General features: G+C 48.0%; 1 protein-coding gene across 1 annotated transcript in view; it reads right to left on the bottom strand.

Moving 5' to 3' along the window:
- Window positions 1–20,889, bottom strand: part of xdh (xanthine dehydrogenase) — a 178,034-nt gene that overhangs the window by 96,567 nt on the left and 60,578 nt on the right. Inside the window, exons 10-14 of the mRNA XM_070884265.1 lie at window positions 18,313–18,464; window positions 14,333–14,426; window positions 14,066–14,175; window positions 5,255–5,439; window positions 3,607–3,778 (exon numbers count right to left, since the gene is read on the bottom strand). Coding sequence (XP_070740366.1) covers window positions 3,607–3,778; window positions 5,255–5,439; window positions 14,066–14,175; window positions 14,333–14,426; window positions 18,313–18,464 — 713 coding nt within the window. The remainder of the gene's footprint in view (window positions 1–3,606; window positions 3,779–5,254; window positions 5,440–14,065; window positions 14,176–14,332; window positions 14,427–18,312; window positions 18,465–20,889) is intronic.

The raw sequence follows: 20,889 nt of genomic DNA, 5'->3' as shown, positions 1-20,889 counted from the left end.
AGTTTGTATGAAAGGATAGGTCTTGTGAAGGATTCTAAAGGTTAGAGAGAGAAGGGATTACACTACTTCCCATAGCTTACACAATGTGTCTGTTGTCCTTCAGTTCTTCCTTTTGACCAGCTTCTCCGGACCAATTGCGTGCATTCATTTCATTAACTTTAAAAACCTCAATTAGGCCACCTCAACGTGAGAACAAGGCCAACATCCTGATCTTTTCCTTCCTTTTCAGATCCCTTGTACCTGGCACCATCGGGGATGTCCCATGCTGCCCTCTCTTAAAGGTGATAATGCCCTTTCTCCAATCTGATGGTCAATACAACACACAGAGCTCCCGGTGGTAACCCTTCATAAACCAATCAGCAATCGGCTGAGCCCTGTGACCAATTCAGTGAGATCGATAAAGTTTCTTGGCTGCATATAGTGACACCACTATTCCCGACCAGAATGAGGATGATTGAATAATTCCTCCATCATTCATGCCTGGAGACTACATTGCTATAAGTGACTGGGATTGATTTGATGCACATAACTTGTATGCAACTATTTTGTTGGGGAAATCACCCTGCTTTTATTGCGAGAAGTTAAGAACAAAAGAACATAAGAATTAGGAGCAGGAGTAGGCCACAGGGCCCCTCGAGCCTGCTCCGCCATTCAGTAAGATCATGGCTGATCTTCGACCTCAACTCCACTTTCCTGCCAGGTCTCCATATCCCTTGATTCCCCTAGAGTCCAAAAATCTATCTCAGCCTTGAATATACTCAACGACTCAGCATCCACAGCCCTTTGGGGCAGAGAATTCCAAAGATTCATAAGCCTCTGAGTGAAGAAATTCTTCCTCATCTCTGTCTTAACTGGCCGACCCATTATCCTGAGACTGTGCCCCCTAGTCCTAGACACTCCAGCCAGGGGAAACATCCTTTCAGACTCCACCCTGTCAATCCCCCTCAAAATCTTATGTTGCAATTAGATCATCTCTCATTCTTCAAAACTCCAGACAGCATAGGCCCAATCTACTCGAGTTGCTGCAGCTACGGTCATGAGTTGTGTTTGCTGTAGTTTGTGGAGACTCTTTTTAAATAGACTCTGTTTGCTGAGTAAATAGACTTTTGCTGCAAACTAGACAGTTTGCTGTGCGTCCTGCCGTAAGTTCCATCCTGCCTCCAAATCATTACCTGACACAGTGCTGTCAATAGACACAGGACACTTCTTTTGCCCAGGTGGTCCGACCCCCAATAGTGAGATAGGATATGTGGTCCACTCTCATTTGTTTTTTATGGCCCATACCTCCCAGGGGCACAACAGCAATATGGGACCCTGAGAACAAATTCAATAGAGAAGGAAATAAAGCTGAAATTGGAAAGCAAGAATGTAGAAAGTGAATCTGTAAGACAGAGGAATCAGGGCTTATAAGTAGTAATCAAGGAGGTCTTCCTGTGCTAAATGGTATATACCTCAATGCAAGGAGTATAGCGAATAAGGCGGATGAGCTGAGAGCACAGGTAGACACTTGTGAGTATGACATTATAGCCATTACAGAGACATGGCTGAAAGAGGGGCAGGTTTGGCAGCTCAATATTCCTGGTTACAGGATTTTTAGACAAGATAGAGAGGGGGGTAAAAAAGGGGGAGGATCGTGGTATTGATTTTTTAAAAATTACTGCTGTGGGGAGGGATGATATGTTAGAGAGATAATTAAATTAGGCCATATAGGTCAAATTGAAATATAAAAAAGGAGTGATCACACTGCTGGACATGTATTATAAACCCCCAAACAGTGCACGGGAGATAGAAGAGCAAATATGTAGGCAAATTTCTGTGAAGTCCAAAAACTATAGGGCAGTAATAGTACAGGATTTCAACTACCCTAATATTGATTGGGACAAATATAGTGTGAAGGGTATAAAGGGTGCGGAATTCCTAAACGGCATTCAAGAGAACTTTTTTAGTCAGTATATAACAAGCCCAACAGGGGAGGGGGCGGTTCTGGATTTAGTTTTGGGGAATGAAGCTCGGCAGGTGGAAGGGGTATCGTAATTCAGTCTGGTTCAAGGTAGTTATGGATAAGGACAAGGATAGACCAGGAATAAAAGTCCAAAATTGAGGAAAAGCTAACTTTGCTAAGTTGAGAAGTGATTTGGCCACAGTGGCCTGGAAACAGCTACTTGTAGGTAAATCAGTGTCAGAGCAGTGGGAGGCATTCAAGGAGGAGATCCAGAGGGCTCAGGCCAAACATGTGCCCTTAAAAAAAAAGGGTGGGAATAACAATTCTAGAGCCCCCTAAATGTCTAGGGACTTACAGGGGAGGATAAAGAAAAAAAGGGAAGCTTATGTCATGTACCGACAGCTAAATAGTGTAAAATCTCTGGAGGAATATAGAAAGTTCAAGGGTGAAATTAAAAATGATATTAGGAATGCTAAGAGAGAGCATGAAAAGTTCTTGGCAAGTAAAATCAAGAAAAACCCAAAGATGTTCTAGAAATATATTAAGAGCAAGAGGATAACTAAGGAAAGGGTAGGGCCTATTAGAGACCATGAGGCTAATCTGTGTGTGGAGGCGGAAGATGTTGGTATGATTCTTAATGACTAGTTTCGATTGCCTGGATGGGTCACAGAGGACCCATCTGGATGGGTCGGAGAGGAATTTTCCCAGATTTTTTTCTCCAATTGGCCTGAGTTTTTATCTGTTTTATTGCCTCTCCCAGGAGATCGCATGGCTCCGGGTGGGGTGGAGTGTAGAATGTTGTAATACATGGGGTGTCGTGGTTGTGTGGGGCGGACTGGTTGGGCCGGATGCTCTTTACCTGTCCGCCGTTGTTCATTGTTCATGGGTTTATATGTAATCTTCAAAGCTGCTGACCATTGCAAGAGGATTTGAGTACAGGAGCAAGGATGTCTTACTACAGTTATACAGGGTCTTGGTGAGACCGCGCCTGGAGTATTGTGTGCAGTTTTGGTCTCCTTACCTAAGAAAGGATATACTTGCCATAGAGGGAGTGCAGAGAAGGTTCACCAGACTGATTCCTGGGATGGCAGGACTGTTGTATGGGTCGACTGGGCCTCGGAGTTTAGAAAAATGAGAGGGGATCTCATTGAAACGTATAAAATTCTGACTGGATTTGATAGACTGGATTCAGGGAGGATGTTTCCCCTGGCTGGGAAGTCTAGAACAAGGGGTCACAGTCTCAGGATACGGGTTAGGAAATTTAGATCCGAGATGAGGAGACATTTTTTCACTCAGAAGGTGGTGAACCTGTGGAATTCTCTACCACAGAAGGCTGTGGAGGCTAAGTCACCGAATATAGTTAAGAGGAAATAGATAGATTTCTAGAAATAAAAGCCATCAAGGGTATCGGAAAAAAGCGGGAATATGGTGTTGAGATAGAGGATCAGCCATGATCACATTGAATGGTGGTGCAGGCTCGAAGGGCCAAATGGCCTACTACTGCTCCTATTTTCAATGCTTCTATGTGTGGCTCTTTGTCGGCCGGCGCAGACACGATAGGCCGAAATGGCCTCCTTCTGCGCTGTAAATTTCCATGTTTCTCTGTAACCTGTACGACTTGTGGGATCGGCAGTGCACGACGGCCGTCGCTGGCGGTTACGTACGCTCTTGAAGTCTTGTCCCAGCTTCTGGAGGACGCTGAGGTAGAATTTGAAGAAGAAGCTGAGGCTCAGGGTGCGGCGAAATTGCACCATCCCGCCAGGAGCAGAGGGCGACAGCGTGAGCTCAGCCGCGAGCAGTGAGCAGGCTTCCTGGAGAAGCTCCTCGTTCCACTTTCTAAACAGGGCACAATTGAAGTAGCATCAGAGACCCCCATCAATTTAACATCGTAGTGCGCAAGAGACTCAGAAAGTGTATAAGGCGGACAGTACTTAGTATATTTTAATTTTTGCATGGGATGTGGGCAAGGCTGCATTTATTGCCCATCTCAAGTTGTTCTGCAAGGAATCGTAGAATCATAGACAGATACAGCACAGATGGGGGTCATTCAGTCCATCGTGCCCATGCCGACTCTTTGAGAGAACTATTCAGATAGTCCCACTTCCCCTGCTCTTTCCCTGTAACCCTGCATTTTTTTTTGAAGTATTTATTCAATTCCCTTTTGAAAGTTACCATTGGATCTGCTTTCGCTGCCCTTTCAGGCCGTGCATTCCAGATGGTGGCATTTCACCCCACGACCTCTGGGTTTAGAGTCCGGTACCATAGCCACTACATACCGCACCCTAAAAAACAGCCCCGACGGCAGTGTGGCACTCCCTCAGTACTGTGCTGAACTGTCAACCCAGGCTATTTGCTTGTATCCCAGAGAAGCTTCAACCCACCATCTTCTGACTCAGAGGCAAGTGGGTGTCCGGGGGCAATTGTCTATCTGTCTTCCTGCTCCATGGGGGTCAGTGTCAGTGTTCACACTCTGTGGATAGAGGGTGTAAATTCTGACTACTTAATCCAGGATGTCATACCACACCAATCATGTGCACTTAATACAGGCAACTCTCGATTATCCGGGTTCGTCGGGGATTGGGCTATTCCGGGTAAACGATTTTTCTGTTCGGGTGAGTCTACATTTTAAAGTTAAAACTTTAATGAATAAATAAAATCGTTGGGGCGAGTTTACATTTATAAGTTAAAAATTTAATGAATAAATACAATTGTTGGGGCGAATTTACATTTATAAGTTAAAACTTTAATGAATCGATACAACCAGCTACAAACAGTAACAAATGATGGACATTACCAGCATGCATGTACAGGTTCTGTGCCTGAAACCGGGTGTCGACTCTGCCCCCGTTCCCAATGTCAGCAGCGCGCACACACACATCAGCAAAGCAAGGGCAGAGGAGGGTGATTTTTACGGTGAGTGGGAGAGAGACTGTGTGAGAGAGGGAATGAGCAAATACAAATGAGCACAGTGTTTGGAAGGAGATTTTCCCAAATTATTTGGGACTGTCTTTTCACTTGTTAGCAACAGAATTTTAAATCCCGTTACAACGGTTTTCCGTTGGATCTGTGTATGGATAATCGAGAGTTGCCTGTATAACCAACCAATCGATATTAAAATGGGAAGCACATCACGTACTCTTGCTTCCCTGCCATGATTGAAAAACTTTACTTATTGATGTTACTCAGAGCAAGTGAAAAGTGTCATTTCAGGAGATAGAAGACTGTAGCATGGAAGGAGCTATGGTTTCTGTGCTGTTCTTTGACGGAAAAGACTATGGTTTGGAAGATTATTTCACTTCTGATGAGGCTTACTTCCCAAGAAGTTGTTCGGATGTCTTCATTGCAGACACAGTGGTAGGCCCCATGCCTCCGTAACTCAGCCCCAACTCTTCCACAACGTCGGTGCCTTCCTTGAAAGCAACTCGCAACCCGCAGTTCACTATCGCAATGTCATCCTCACGTCTCTGGGCTTGTTTGAATGCTGAGAAATACTCTCCCTGCAAAGGAACAAACCAATTCAATGCACGATGGTCTATTGACATGCCAGCAACTGGCATCGCAGACAAAATGAAGTCAGCGGCCCAGGGAACGCGGCTTGTGACCAACACGTCAACAAGATAGGGTCATGTTCAGGGGTGTGTCAGATATAGCAAGCAAATTGTGGCCCAAATGGGGAGGAATAGTCAATGGAAAGAGAGGGAGAGGCAAACAGAAACTGACAACCACAGTCAATGAGAGACCAAAACCAAACCTTTGAAGGTGGGAGACTGTTAAAAAAGCATAAGGGATCTTGGGCTTTATAAATAGAGGCAAAGAGTACAAAAGCAATAAAGTGATGGTAAACCTTTATAAATCAGTGGTTAGGCCCCAGCTGGAGTATTGTGTTCAATTCTGGGCACCACACTTTAGGAAGGATGTCAAGGCCTTGGAGAGAGTGTACATAGAAACATACATAGAAAATAGGTGCAGCAGTAGGTCATTCAGCCCTTCGAGCCTGCACCGAGAAGATTTACTAGAATGGAAACAGGAATGAGGGACTTCAGTTATGTTGGAGAAGCTGGGGGTGGTTCTACTTAAAGCATAGAAGGTTTTAGGGGAGATTAAACAGAGGTGTTCAAAATTGGACACATTTATTTTTAACATCTAAAGCTCTGATTGGGTCCCCTTGATCACATGATCTAATTGCTGATTGGGTCCCTTGGAGGATAAGACACAACGAGCAATTTCTCTGGAGTGTGTAATTAGAACCGCCCTGCCTATGCAATCAGTAATTTTGCAAAGAGTCATTCATAGAATCATAGAAACATAGAAACATAGAAAATAGGTGCAGGAGTAGGCCATTCAGCCCTTCTAGCCTGCACCGCCATTCAATGAGTTCATGGCTGAACATGCAACTTCAGTACCCCATTCCTGCTTTCTCGCCATACCCCTTGATCCCCCAAGTAGTAAGGACTTCATCGAACTCCCTTTTGAATATATTTAGTGAATTGGCCTCAACAACTTTCTGTGGTCGAGAATTGCACAGGTTCACCACTCTCTGGGTGAATAAGTTTCTCCTCATCTCGGTCCTAAATGGCTTACCCCTTATCCTTAGACTGTGACCCCTGGTTCTGGACTTCCCCAACATTGGGAACATTCTTCCTGCATCTAATCTGTCTAAACCTGTCAGAATTTTAAACGTTTCAATGAGGTCCCCTCTCATTCTTCTGAACTCCAGTGAATACAAGCCCAGTTGATCCAGTCTTTCTTGATAGGTCAGTCCCACCATCCCGGGAATCAGTCTGGTGAACCTTCGCTGCACTCCCTCAATAGCAAGAATGTCCTTCCTCAAGTTAGGAGACCAAAACTGTACTCCAGGTGTGGCCTCACCAAGGCCCTGTACAACTGTAGCAACACCTCCCTACCCCTGTACTCAAATCCCCTCGCTATGAAGGCCAACATGCCATTTGCTTTCTTAACCGCCTGCTGTACCTGCATGCCAACCTTCAATGACTGATGTACCATGACACCCAGGTCTCGTTGCACCTCCCCTTTTCCTAATCTGTCACCATTCAGATAATAGTCTGTCTCTCTGTTTTTACCACCAAAGTGGATAACCTCACATTTATCCACATTATACTTCATCTGCCATGCATTTGCCCACTCATCTAACCTAACCAAGTCACTCTGCAGCCTCATAGCATCCTCCTCGAAGCTCACACTGCCACCCAACTTAGTGTCATCTGCAAATTTGGAGATATTACATTTAATCCCCTCATCTAAATCATTAATGTACAGTGTAAACAGCTGGGGCCCCAGCACAGAACCTTGCGGTACCCCACTAGTCACTGCCTGCCATTCTGAAAAGTACTCATTTACTCCTACTCTTTGCTTCCTGTCTGACAACCAGTTCTCAATCCATGTCAGCACACTACCCCCAATCCCATGTGCTTTAACTTTGCACATTAATCTCTTGTTTGGGACCTTGTCGAAAGCCTTCTGAAATTCCAAATATACCACATCAACTGGTTCTCCCTTGTCCACTCTACTGGAAACATCCTCAAAAAATTCCAGAAGATTTGTCAAGCATGATTTCCCTTTCACAAATCCATGCTGACTTGGACCTATCATGTCACCTCTTTCCAAATGCGCTGCTATGACATCCTTAATAATTGATTCCATCATTTTACCCACGACCGAAGTCAGGCTGACCGGTCTATAATTCCCTGTTTTCTCTCTCCCTCCTTTTTTAAAAAGTGGGGTTACATTGGCTACCCTCCACTCGATAGGAACTGATCCAGAGTCAATGGAATGTTGGAAAATGACTGTCAATGCATCCGCTATTTCCAAGGCCACCTCCTTAAGTACTCTGGGATGCAGTCCATCAGGCTCTGGGGATTTATCGGCCTTCAATCCCATCAATTTCCCCAACACAATTTCCCGACTAATAAGGATTTCCCTCAGTTCCTCCTCCTTACTAGACCCTCTGACCCCTTTTATAACCGGAAGGTTGTTTGTGTCCTCCTTAGTGAATACCGAACCAAAGTACTTGTTCAATTGGTCTGCCATTTCTTTGTTCCCCGTTATGACTTCCCCTGATTCTGACTGCAGGGGAACTACGTTTGTCTTTACTAACCTTTTTCTCTTTACATATCTATAGAAACTTTTGCAATCCGTCTTAATGTTCCCTGCAAGCTTCTTCTCGTACTCCATTTTTCCTGCCCTAATCAAATCCTTTGTCCTCCTCTGCTGAGTTCTAAATTTCTCCCAGTCCCCGGGTTCACTGCTATTTCTGGCCAATTTGTATGCCACTTCCTTGGCTTTACTATCCCTGATTTCCCTTGATAGCCACGGTTGAGCCACCTTCCCTTTTTTATTTTTACGCCAGACAGGAATGCACAATTGTTGTAGTTCATCCATGCGGTCTCTAAATGTCTGCCATTGCCCATCTACAGTCAACCTCTTAAGTATCATTCGCCAATCTATCCTCGCCAATTCACACCTCATACCTTCAAAGTTACCCTTCTTTAAGTTCTGGACCATGGTCTCTGAATTAACTGTTTCATTCTCCATCCTAATGCAGAATTCCACCATATTATGGTCACTCTTCCCCAAGGGGCCTCGCACAACGAGATTGCTAATTAATCCTCTCTCATTACACAATACCCAGTCTAAGATGGCCTCCCCCCTCGTTGGTTCCTCGACATATTGGTCTAGACAACCATCCCTTATGCACTCCAGGAAATCCTCCTCCACCGTATTGCTTTCATTTTGCCTAGCCCAATCTATGTGCATATTAAAGTCACCCATTATAACTGCTGCACCTTTATTGCATGTACCCCTAATTTCCTGTTTGATGCCCTCCACTGCTACTGTTTGGAGGTCTGTACACAACTCCCACTAACGTTTTTTGCCCTTTGGAGTTCTGCAGCTCTACCCATATAGATTCCACATCATCCAAGCTAATGTCCTTCCTAACTATTGCATTAATCTCCTCTTTAACCAGCAATACTACCCCACCTCCTTTTCCTTTTATTCTATCCTTCCTGAATGTTGAACACCCCTGGATGTTGAGTTCCCAGCCCTGATCATCCTGGAGCCATGTCTCCGTAATCCCAATCACATCATATTTGTTAATATCTATTTGCACAGTTAATTCATCCACCTTATTACGGATACTCCTTGCATTAAGACACAAAGCCTTCAGGCTTGTTTTTTTAACACCCTTTGTCCTTTTAGAATTTTGCTGTACAATGGCCCTTTTTGTTCTTTGCCTTGGGTTTCTCTGCCCTCCACTTTTCCTCATCTCCTTTCTGTCTTTTGCTTTTGTCTCCTTTTTGTTTCCCTCTGTCTCCCTGCATTGATTCCCATCCCCCTGCCATATTAGTTTAACTCCTCCCCAACAGCACTAGCAAACACTCCCCCTAGGACATTGGTTCCAGTCCTGCCCAGGTGCAGACCGTCCGGTTTGTACTGGTCCCACCTCCCCCAGAACCGGTTCCAATGCCCCAGGAATTTGAAGCCTTCCCTGCTTCACCACTGCTCAAGCCACGTATTCATCTGCGCTATCCTGCGATTCCTACTCTGACTAGCATGTGGCACTGGTAGCAATCCCGAGATTACTACTTTTGAGGTCCTACTTTTTAATTTAGCTCCTAGCTCCTTAAATTCGTTTCGTCGGACCTCATCCCTTTTTTTACCTATGTCATTGGTACCAATGTGCACCACAACAACTGGCTGTTCTCCCTCCCTTTTTAGAATGTCCTGCACCCGCTCCGATACATCCTTGACCCTTGCACCAGGGAGGCAACATACCATCCTGGAGTCTCGGTTGCGGCCGCAGAAACGCCTATCTATTCCCCTCACAATTGAATCCCCTAGCACTATCGCTCTCCCACTCTTTTTCCTGCCCTCCTGTGCAACAGAGCCAGCCACGGTGCCATGAACTTGGCTGCTGCTGCCCTCCCCTGATGAGTCATCCTCCTCAACAGTACTCAAAGCAGTGTATCTGTTTTGCAGGGGGATGACCACAGGGGACCCCTGCACTTCCTTCCTTGCACTACTCTTCCTGCTGGTCTTCCATTCCTTAGCTGGCTGTGGACCCTTCTCCTGCGGTAAGACCAACTCGCTACACGTGCTACATACGTCGTTCTCAGCAGCGTGGATGCTCCAGAGTGAATCCACCCTCAGCTCCAATTCCGCAACGCGGTCCGTCAGGAGCTGGTGGCGGATTCACTTCCCACACACGTAGTCGTCAGGGACACCGGAAGCGTCCCTGAGTTCCCACATGGTACAGGAGGAGCATATCACGTGACCGAGCTCCCCTGCCATGCCTTAACCCTTAGATACACTTAAATTGGCAACAACAATGTTAAAGGTTACTGACTGTTATAGAAGAGAAAAAATAAAAACTACTCACCAATCCAGCCAATCACTTACCCCCTTGGCTGTGACGTCACCTTTCTGTTTCTTTCTACTTCTTTTTTGCCTTCTCCCTGTAGCTGCACCGGTACGCCTCTCACCGACCCCGGAGTCACGCCTCAGCGACACACCTCCCACCTCCTCGACTGACTGCTCGAAGTGCTCGACTCCCGCTGGCCTTTATAGGCCTCTCGCCGACCCCGGACTCGCGCTGCTCAGAGCTCCTGCCTCCTCGACTGACTGCTCTGAGCCATTCTGACTGCCGACTCCAGACAGAACAGAGCTCACTCTCATGGGTTAAGACCTTCTTAACCACCCCACCCCCCCAATCAAGTTCCTGCCCCACTGCCCGAGTTCCCGATCTACTCCCCCGCCCCACCCACCGCCCCTTCCATCGATGGGGCATTTTGTGTGGGTCATGGATTGTTAACAGGTTTAATGTGTTATGAAGTGAATAGTGACAGTGTCGTGATTTGCAGATTTCGTCCAGTCTTACCATCTGGACCACGTTCTCGCTCCCTTTTGACCGAGATCACATTCTTCCGCCATCCTGACTGTGCTCTCCATACTCTTTACTCCTTCCCCCACCACCGAGTTCCTGACATCCTCTCTCACCCCTCCGATTCCCCCGCTCACTCTCCGATCCTCCTCTCTCTCCCCCTCTCGCGCCCTCTCTACCTCCCCGCTCTCTCCCTCCAATTGCTCCTCTCCCTTTCCCTCTCTCTCTCCCTCTGATCTGTCTTTCCCTCCCCCTTTCTCTCCTGCCTCTCTCTCTCCCTCCTCCTCTCTCTCACTCTCTCTCCCCCACTCTTTGCCTCCTTCTTCAGATCTCTCCCCTCTCTTTCCGTCTGATTTCTTCCTCCTCTTCACTCTCACGCCTCTCTCTCCCTCCGATCTCTCTCCCCACTCTCGCTCCCTCCCACTCTCTCTCCTGCCTCCCTCCGATCTCTCCACCCTCTCTCTCTCCCTCCCCCTCTCTCTACCTCCGATTTATCACCCCCTCTCACACACTCTCTTTCCCTCCCCCGTCTCTCCCACCCATACTTTCTCCCTTCGATCTCTCTCTCTCCCACTGTCTCTCCCTCCCTCCCCCCTCGCTCCCTCCTATCTCTTTCCCTCCCACTCTCTCTCTCCCCCGTCTTTCCCACCCACTTCGATCTCTCTCCATCTCCCTTTCTTTCCCCCCCCGATCTCTCTCCCTCCCACTGTCTCTCCCTCCCCCTCTCTCTCCCTCCCCCATCTCTCCCACCTCCTTCTCTCTTCCCACTATCTCGCTCCATCCCCCTGTCTCTCTCTCCCCCTGATCTCTCTCTCTCCCCCTGATCTCTCTCCCTCCCCCTGATCTCTCTCCCTTCCCCTGATCTCTCTCCTTCCCCCTGATCTCTCTCCCTCCCCCTGATCTCTCTCCCTCCCCCTCTCTCTCCCAACCCCATCTCTCCCAACCCCTTCTCTCTCCCTCCTATCTCTCTCCTTCCCCCTGTCTCTCTCCCCTTGCGATCCAATCTTCTCTGGGGCCTTCTCCCACAGAGCTGAGGAAAGTGTGGCCCACGCTGTATGACAGCTGCACTGTGAGGTACTGCGCATGAGCAGTCGATCCTTGATGACAGCGCATATGCGCAAAAATGGGCGGAGCCAGCAGCTCATATGCGCAGAAGGATACAATAATGTTCGTGCAGATAGTCACTGCATTCAAAACTATGAGGGGTTTAGATGGAGTAGATTTAGAGAAAATGCTTTCCATTATCAGGAGGACCAGTAACGGGAGATACAGATTTGAAGATAATTGCCAAAAAAAAAACAGGAGAAAACGAGGAGAGTTTTTTGTTGCAGCGAGTTGATCCATCCCTATTTTCCAGGGACAGTCCCCGGATGAGGAACTGTGTCCTCAGACAAATGACGTCTACGAAAGCGTACCCAGTTCCGAAAACTCGTCCCCGAGAAACGCGCGGGTTCAAATCAGGAGGCACGTGACCCCAAGCTGCCCTGAGGTCCATCAATAAAGTGGGCGGGGCTGTGCGGCAGGACGGGTTCTGATTGGTGGGAGGGATGTCAGTCTCCTGTTTTCAAACCAGTAGAAGGGGTGGCCTCACCGAGGGCCTTTAATTTTTGCAAAGATGGCGCCATGTGGCCGCAGTGCGCATGTTCTACCCCTTCCCGCAACCCCCAGCCACCAAAGCCGATACCCCCCTCCACCGAATCTGCACATAGTCCTGTGACATTCGGTTGAAGCAAAACCCCGGAGCCAAAATGTTGGAGTAACAGCTGGTAACTGGACTAATGAGGGGCGGCAGGAGCCTGTGGATGTCCCGGGAGCTGGATCAGAGCGCACTCCGCAACCTGGGATGGTCTGGGTGAGTGTCGGGCTGCGAGGAGGGGGAGGAGCCGGTGATTGAGGCCGTCCAATGCTGTGAGCAGCGGCCGTGTTATTCAGGGGGAATGTTAAGAACATAAGAACACAAGAAATAGGAGCAGGAGTAGGCCACCTGGCCCCTCGAGCCTGCTTCACCATTCAATACGATCATGGCTGATCTGATCATGGACTCAGCTCCACTTCCCTGCCCGCTCCCCATCACCCTTTATTCCCTTATTGCCCAAAAATCTGTCTATCTCCGCCTTAAATATATTCAATGACCTAGCCTCCACAGATCTCTGGGGAAGAGAATTCCACAGATTTACAACCCTCTGAGAGAAGAAATTTCTCCTCACCTCAGTTTTAAATGGGTGGCCCCTTATTCTGAGACTATGTCCCCTAGTTTTAGTTTCGCCTATGAATGGAAATATCCTCTCTGTGTCCACTTTGTCAAGCCCCCCTCATAATCTTATACGTTTCGATAAGATCACACCTCATTCTTCTGAACTTCAATGTGTATAGGCCCAACCTCATAAGTCAACCACCTCATCTCCGGAATCAACCTAGTGAACCTTGTCAGCCTCTGTTCTGGCGCTGCCTTTTGCAGATTCAGTTTGCATCAAAATAACAAAAAAATCTTTGCCGCGCTCCACCTACATTTTCCGTCCTGGCTACTTTTCTGTGTGTCTCCGGATTCGGTTTAGAAAATATGGTCACCCTGAGTCAGAGAAGGACATGAGGAATAAAGGAATCGGAGGATATGTTGATAGGATTAGATGTGGAGGGTTGGGAGCAGTCTCGTGAGGAACGTAAATGTCGGCATTTGGTGGATGAACTGGTAATGTCATCATTGTAGGCAGTCCCTCGGGATCAAGGAAGACTTGCTTCCACTCTTAGCATGAGTTCTTAGGTGGCTGTACAGTCCAAAATATAAGAACCAGTTTCTGTCACAGGCGGGACAGATAGTCTTTGAGGGAAAGGGTGGGCAGGGAGCCTGGTTTGCCGCTGCCTGCGCTTTATTTCTGCATGCTCTCGGCGGCGAAGATTGTTAAACCTTTGCTAATCAATCAACTAGTTCTTAATAGCAATGTGTTGCTATGAATTCTTAAGCAAAGAACCCATGAAGCAAATACATTACACCCAGCAGGCTTACAGAAAGCAGCTCCCCTCTTGGAGAGAGAGATCAATGATGTCCAAAAACAGGAAGTACAATGTAAATGTGGCTTAAATAATTCCGGAGTTTTTGGGCCTGTTTCCGTGCTGTAAATTCTATGCAAGTGATAATTCCCACACCAGTCAAACCGCGTCCCCTCATTCATTTGCAGTTAGAGCCTGTTTTGTGGTGTTCGAATAACCAGGAGGTAGCTCCTTACCTTCCTCGTGTAGGGGATCTCAACGGACAATAGTATTTCCTGCGGTTTTAACACTGTTTTCCTGTATCCAGTGAAAAAGTCTTCATCCATCCGCACAACTCGGGTGCTGCCTGTGAATGGTCGGTGATAGAAAGGATTAACCACAGGCACGATCACAGTCCGACAGTCGGCACGGGCTCGACGGGCCGAATGGCCTTCTTCCGTGCTGTAACCATTGCATGATTCTATGACAGTGATGGCACTCAACCCGTCTAAGATACAACCTACCTTTGGAGGCCAGGGTGAGCAGACAGCCAGAGGCCATGAACACGGGGTTGAGGTCTGAGATAGGGCTGGCAGTCATGATGTTCCCTCCGACAGCCTGCAATCGTAGAGAGAGGGACATTATTTTATTTTTAAACGTCCACTGCCCAATTGTTTATTTTTTTTGTTTTCAGTCCTTCCCACCCATCCTGATCCACACCGCACAACATTCCCATTCATATTCAGATGCTGTTGTGTGGACAGTGATGGGCTGGTTTTCCCTTCTCCTCCTTGACAAGGTCTGGGGCAGGACTTCCACCCGCCATCCCGACCCTGATATGACCACTCCCACCCCCCCCTTCCCCCGACACAGTTACCTCCAACACACGGCACGGCGATTGGCTGCCCAGCAAAATGTGGTGGTACCAGGGAGAGGAGGAGGGACAAAAGCACCCCAAGGACATTTCGAGATTTTCTATTTAAGATCTCAAGACTCAAACCACTTGTTTGTATCAAAATTTTGCAAAGAATGTCAAGAAATTGCAGCGGTTCAAGAAGACCCAAGACCACCTTCTCAAGGACCACCGTCATCATCATCATATGCAGTTCCTCAAAATCGAGGAAGACTTGCTTCCATGCTAAAAGTAAGTTCTCAGGTGACTGAACAGTCCAATACGGGAATTACAGTCTCTGTCAAAGGTGAGACAGATAGTCGTTGAAGGAAATAGTGGGTGGGGAGTCTGGTTTGCCGCAAGCTCCTTCCACTGTCGGTGTTTGGTTTCTGCATGCTCTCGGCGACGAGACTTGGTGCTCAGCGCCCTCCCGGATGCTCTTCCTCCACTTTGGGTGGTCTTGGGCCAGGGATTCCCAGGTGTCGGTAGGGATGTTGCACTTTATCAGGGCGGCTTTGAGGGTGTCCTTGAAACGTTTCCTCTGCCTACGTGGGGCTCGCTTGCCGTGTCAGAGTTCCGAGTAGAGCGCTTGCTTTGGGAGTCTCGTGTCAGGCATGCAGACGATGTGGCCCGCCCAACGGAGCTGGTCGAGTGCGGTCAGTGCTTCAATGCTGAGGATGTTGGCCTGAGCGAGAACACTGATTGGTGCGTCTGTCCTCCCAGGTGATTTGCAGGATCTTGCGCAGGCATTGTTGGTGGTATTTCTCCAGCACTTTGAGGTGGCTACTGTATACGATCCCCGTCTCTAGTTCCATACCTCGGGAGCCTACTATCAGCAAGGGCAGACATCGACGACGAGATCCAACACTACCTCCAGTGTGCCAGCGCAGCCTTCGGTTGCCTGAGGAAGAGTGTGTTCAAAGACCAGGACCTCAAATCTGGCAACAAGCTTATGGTCTACAGGGCAGTAGTGATACCTGCCCTTCTGTATGGCTTAGAGACGTGGACCATATACAAGGACCACCATCACCTTCTCAAAGACAACCATCACGTTCTCAGAGACCAACACCTTCTCACGGACCACTATCGCCTGCTCAAGGGCAATTAGGGACGGACTATAAATGCCAGCCTTGCTAGCGATGTCCACGTCTCTGTGGACCAACAGAAGACCATCGGCCCCACCAGGCTATCCGTCCAAATACCCTCTTTCTTTAATAAAACGGCAGTTCATGGGTGATGTGGTGGAATTCAGTGGTGATTTGGGACAATTCGCATCAGAGTGGACAATGAAATTCACACCGGGAACGTAGGGAGTTTCCTGGAATGTGTGAACTCTTGGAATGTGGGGATTTTAAGCGCAATGCACAATGCATTCCTGATAAATCCCCTTGTCCATGTGACTCTGGCGCAAGCTATAATCCAGTTATTCTAAGTAAGAAAGAATTTACATTGCTATAACGTCTTTCACAACCTCAGGCCGTCCCAATGCGCTTTGCAGCCCAGGAAGTGCTTTTGAAGTGTCGTCACTGTTATAATGTAGGAAATGAAGATAGTTTGAGTAGGTTGGGCCTATACTCATTGGCATTCACAAGAATGAGAGGTGATCTTATCAAAACCTATAAGATAATGAGGGGGCTCGAAAAGGTGGATGCAGAGAGGATATTTCCACTCATAGAGGAAACTAAAACTAGGGGTCATAGTCTCAGAATAAGGAGCGGCCCATTTAAAACTGAGATGAGGAGGAATTTCTTCTCTCAGAGGATTGTAAATCTGTGGAATTCTCTGCCCCAGAGAGCTGTGGAGGCTGGGTCATTAAATATATTTAAGGCGGAGATTTTTGAGTGATAAGGGAGCAAAGGGAAGTGGAGCTGAGTCCATGATCAGATCAGCCATGATCTTATTAAATGGTGGAGGAGGCTCAACTTCTGCACCTATTTCTTATGTTCCTATTTGTTGTGTAGGCATGCCTGTTCACTGTGTGATGTCTGTAACACTGTCATGCAACACTGAATGTACCCTTGTACTGTACACACCTTACCGGTACACTAGAGGGTGCTGTTGCTGGAGACCCAGGGGTTGCCTGCACACGGCAGGTAACCCGGTATAAAAAGGAACACACAGCTTGTTGTCTGCACTCAGGAGCATGTGAATAAAGGACTGCAAGTCTGCACAGTTTAAGCACCATACCCTGCCTCGTGGAGTCATTACTAAAGGTGCCTATATACACTACACTATGAGGCAGCCAATTTGTGAACAGCAAGCTCCCACAATCAGCAATGTGATAATGACATGGTAATCAGTTTTTAGTGTTATTGGTTGAGGGACACCGAGAGACACCGAGCAGAACTCCATTACTCTTCTTCAAATAGTGCTGTGAGATCTTTTACATCCACCTGAGAAAGCACTGCTGCCGCGTTTCCGACATTACAATAGTGACTACACTTCAAAAGTACTTTGTTGGCTGTAACGCGCTTTGGGACGTCCTGAAGTTGTGAAAGACACTATATAAATGCAAGGGGCTGAAATGGTGTATCGGCCCGGCTAGCAGCAGCAACCTTTCCAAGGCCGGACATTCTGGGCCTGGCACTCTGGGAGCGGAATTAGGATTATCGCCCCTCACAGGGCGTGGAGTGCAATGCCGCGCACTCCACTTCCTCACGGGGCAGGATCGAGGGCACTCCGCGGAGGGCATCGCCCCTCCCCTTTCGTTAAAGGGGAGGGGAGGGGACGGCACGCGGTCTGCCGGCCTTTTGATGGGCCTCCACTGGGCCATCGGGGATGCGGGATGCCGTGGCCACAGCCCGGCACCGAAACGGAGTGGCGGGCTGCACCATTGCGGCCTGGACCCCGCGACATCGGTGGACAGCGGCCCGACTGGTGAGTCGGAGAAGTAAAAAAGGGCAGCGCGAGATGCAGCGCCTCTCCCCTTGAACCTTCGCCCCGCGAGTGGATCGTGGCCCGGCTCGTGACCAGCGAGGCTGGTGCCAACTTCCCCCGCAGCAGCCTCTTGGGACGCTGCCCAATTTCCGCCGCGGGGCAAAGAGGGGCGATGACATCATTGGCGGAGGCACGGCTGCCTGGGGCACTGCCTGCGAGGGCATGGTGCTAATGTATTTGCACCTCCGCTCATGCAGCAATTTCATGGGAGCCGGTAGCCCCTTCCCCCCCCCCCCCCAATCGGGCATAAACATTTTCGGGCCCTGTTAGCGCCCCCTGGAGGCACTAACAGGAGGCGCGCAACAGGGGAATTTCGCCCCCAGGTCTTTCTTGCTTTCAGACAGTGTCCCGGTTTCATCCGAAAGTCAGTGCAGCGCTCCCTCAGCGACTGAAGTGTCAGCCTGGATTATGTACTCGTGTTTCTGGGGTGAGACTTGAACCCACAACCTTTGGCGAGTTCTAGCCACGAAGCCAAAGCTGGCAATCTAACCAGGTTAATGACGACATTAAAATGGCATGGGCGGCAATCCCTTCAAGGAGCAGAGGAAGTTAAATTCCGCAGTTCACTGTTAATTGGGGCGGATTAATGGAAGGAGAGAGGTTGGGCGTAGAGCAAGATGTTTCTGACATGTGTTATCTTTGTGTGATAACTCCTACATCGGGCAAAGTACTCACAGCGACATTCCGGATTTGATTCCCGGCGAACCAACGCAGCTGCTCCAATACGGCCTTGAAAACCTCGGTCCTGTAACTGGGGAGATCGTCTACGGCCTGCTTCAGCAGGCTCCCGATGTAGGTCAGGGTACACGCCGCCCCGAACAATATCCCTTCAAAACAACAAAGGTACACATAAAAAGATATAACAATAACAACTTGTATGTATATAGCACCTTCAACATCGTAAACGTGCCAAGGCGCTTCAGAGGAGCGATTATCAAACAAGATTTTGAATTTATAATGGGGAACAAAGAAATGGCAGACCAATTGAACAAATACTTCGGTTCTGTCTTCACGAAGGAAGACACAAATAACCTTCCGATTGTATTAGGGGACAGTAGGTATAGTGAGGAGGAGGAACTGAAGGATATCCTTATTAGGCGGGAAATTGTGTTAGGGATATTGATGGGATTGAAGGCCGATAAATCCCCGGGGCCTGATAGTCTGCATCCCAGAGTACTTACGGAAGTGGCCCTAGAAATAGTGGATGCATTGGTGATCATTTTCCAACAATCTATCGACTCTGGATCAGTTCCTATGGACTGGAGGGTACCAAATGTAACACCACTTTTTAAAAAAGGAGGGAGAGAGAAAACAGGTAATTATAGACCGGTTAGCCTGACATCAGTAGTGGGGAAAATGTTGGAATCAATTATTAAGGATGAAATAGCACCGCATTGGGAAAGCAATGATAGGATCGGTCCAAGTGAGCGTGGATTTATGAAAGGGAAATCATGCTTGACGAATCTTTTGGAATTTTTTGAGGATGTAATTAGCAGAGTGGACAAGGGAGAACCAGTGGATGTGGTGTATTTGGACTTTCAAAAGGCTTTTGACAAGGTCCCGCACAAGAGATTGGTGTGCAAAATCAAAGCGCATGTGATTGGGGGTAATGTGCTAACGTGGATAGAGAACTAGTTGGCAGACAGGAAGCAGAGAGTCGGGATAAACGGGTCCTTTTCGGAATGGCAGGCAGTGACTAGTGGAATGCCGCAGGGCTCAGTGCTGGGACCCCAGCTCTTTACAATATGCATTGACGATTTAGATGAAGGAATTGAGTGAAATATCTCCAAGTTTGTGATGACACTGAACTGAGTGGCGGTGTGAGCTGTGAGGAGAACGCTAAGAGGCTGCAGGGTGATATGGACAGGTTAGGTGAATGGTTTAAGACGCTCCTTTAAACCCACCTCTTTGACCAAGCGTTTGGTCACCTGTCCTAATTTGTCGTTATGTGACCTGATGTCAAATCTTAGAAACATAGAAACACAGAAAATAGGTGCAGGAGTAGGCCATTCAGCCCTTCGAGCCTGCACCGCCATTCAATAAGATCATGGCTGATCATTCCCTCAGTACCCCTTTCCTGCTTTCTCTCCATACCCTTGATCCCCTTAGCCGTAAGGGCCATATCTAATTCCCTCTTGAATATATCCAATGAACTGGCATCAGTTGAACCTCACATTTATCCACATTATACTTCATCTGCCATGCATTTGCCCACTCACCTAACATGTCTTAGTCACTCTGCAGCCTCTTAGCATCTCTGCGGCAGGGATCCATAGGTTAACAACTCTCTGAGTGAAGAAGTTTCTCCTCTTCTCAGTCCTAAATGGCCTACCCCTTATCCTAAGACGATGTCCCCTGGTTCTGGACTTCCCCAACATTGGGAACTTTCTTCCCGCACCTGTCGACTCCCGTCAGAATCTTAAACGTTTCTATGAGATCCCCTCTCATTCTTCTAAACTCCAGTGAATACAGGCCCAATCGATCCAGTCTTTCCTCATATGTCAGTCCTGCCATCCCGGGCATCAGTCTGGTTAACCTTCGCTGCACTCCCTCAATATCAAGAACGTCCTTCCTCAGATTAGGAGACCAAAACTGCACACAATATTCCAGCTGAGGCCTCACTAAGGCCCTGTACAACTGCAGTAAGACCTCCCTGCTCCTAAGCTCAAATCCCCTAGCTTTGAAGGCCAACATGCCATTTGCCTTCTTCACCGCCTGCTGCATCTGCATGCCAACCTTCAATGACTGATGTACCATGACACCCAGGTCTTGTTGCACCTCCCCTTTTCCTAATCTGCCGCCATTCAGATAATAGTCTGTCTCTCTGTTTTTACCACCAAATTGGATAACCTCACATTTATCCACATTATACTTCATCTGCCATGCATTTGCCCACTCACTTAACATGTCTAAGTCACCCTGCAGCCTCTTAACATCCTCCTTACAGCTCACATTGCCACCCAGCTTAGTGTCATCTGCAAACTTGGAGATATTACACTCAATTCCTACATCTGAATCATTGATGTATATTGTAAATAGCTGGGGTCCCACCACTGAGCCCTGCGGCACCCCACTAATCACTGCTTGCTATTCTGAAAAGGTCCCGTTTATCCCGACTCTCTGCTTCCTGTCTGCCAACTAGTTCTCTATTCATGTTAGTATATTACCCCCAATACCATGTGCTTTAATTTAGAAACATAGAAACATAGAAAATAGGTGCTGGAGTAGGCCATTCGGCCCTTCAAGCCTGCA

This window comes from Pristiophorus japonicus, chromosome 7 (assembly GCF_044704955.1).
Source record: "Pristiophorus japonicus isolate sPriJap1 chromosome 7, sPriJap1.hap1, whole genome shotgun sequence".
Taxonomy (NCBI): domain Eukaryota; kingdom Metazoa; phylum Chordata; class Chondrichthyes; family Pristiophoridae; genus Pristiophorus; species Pristiophorus japonicus.
The sequence above is the reverse complement of the archived record's forward strand: the minus strand, read 5'-3'. Positions and strand labels throughout refer to the sequence as shown.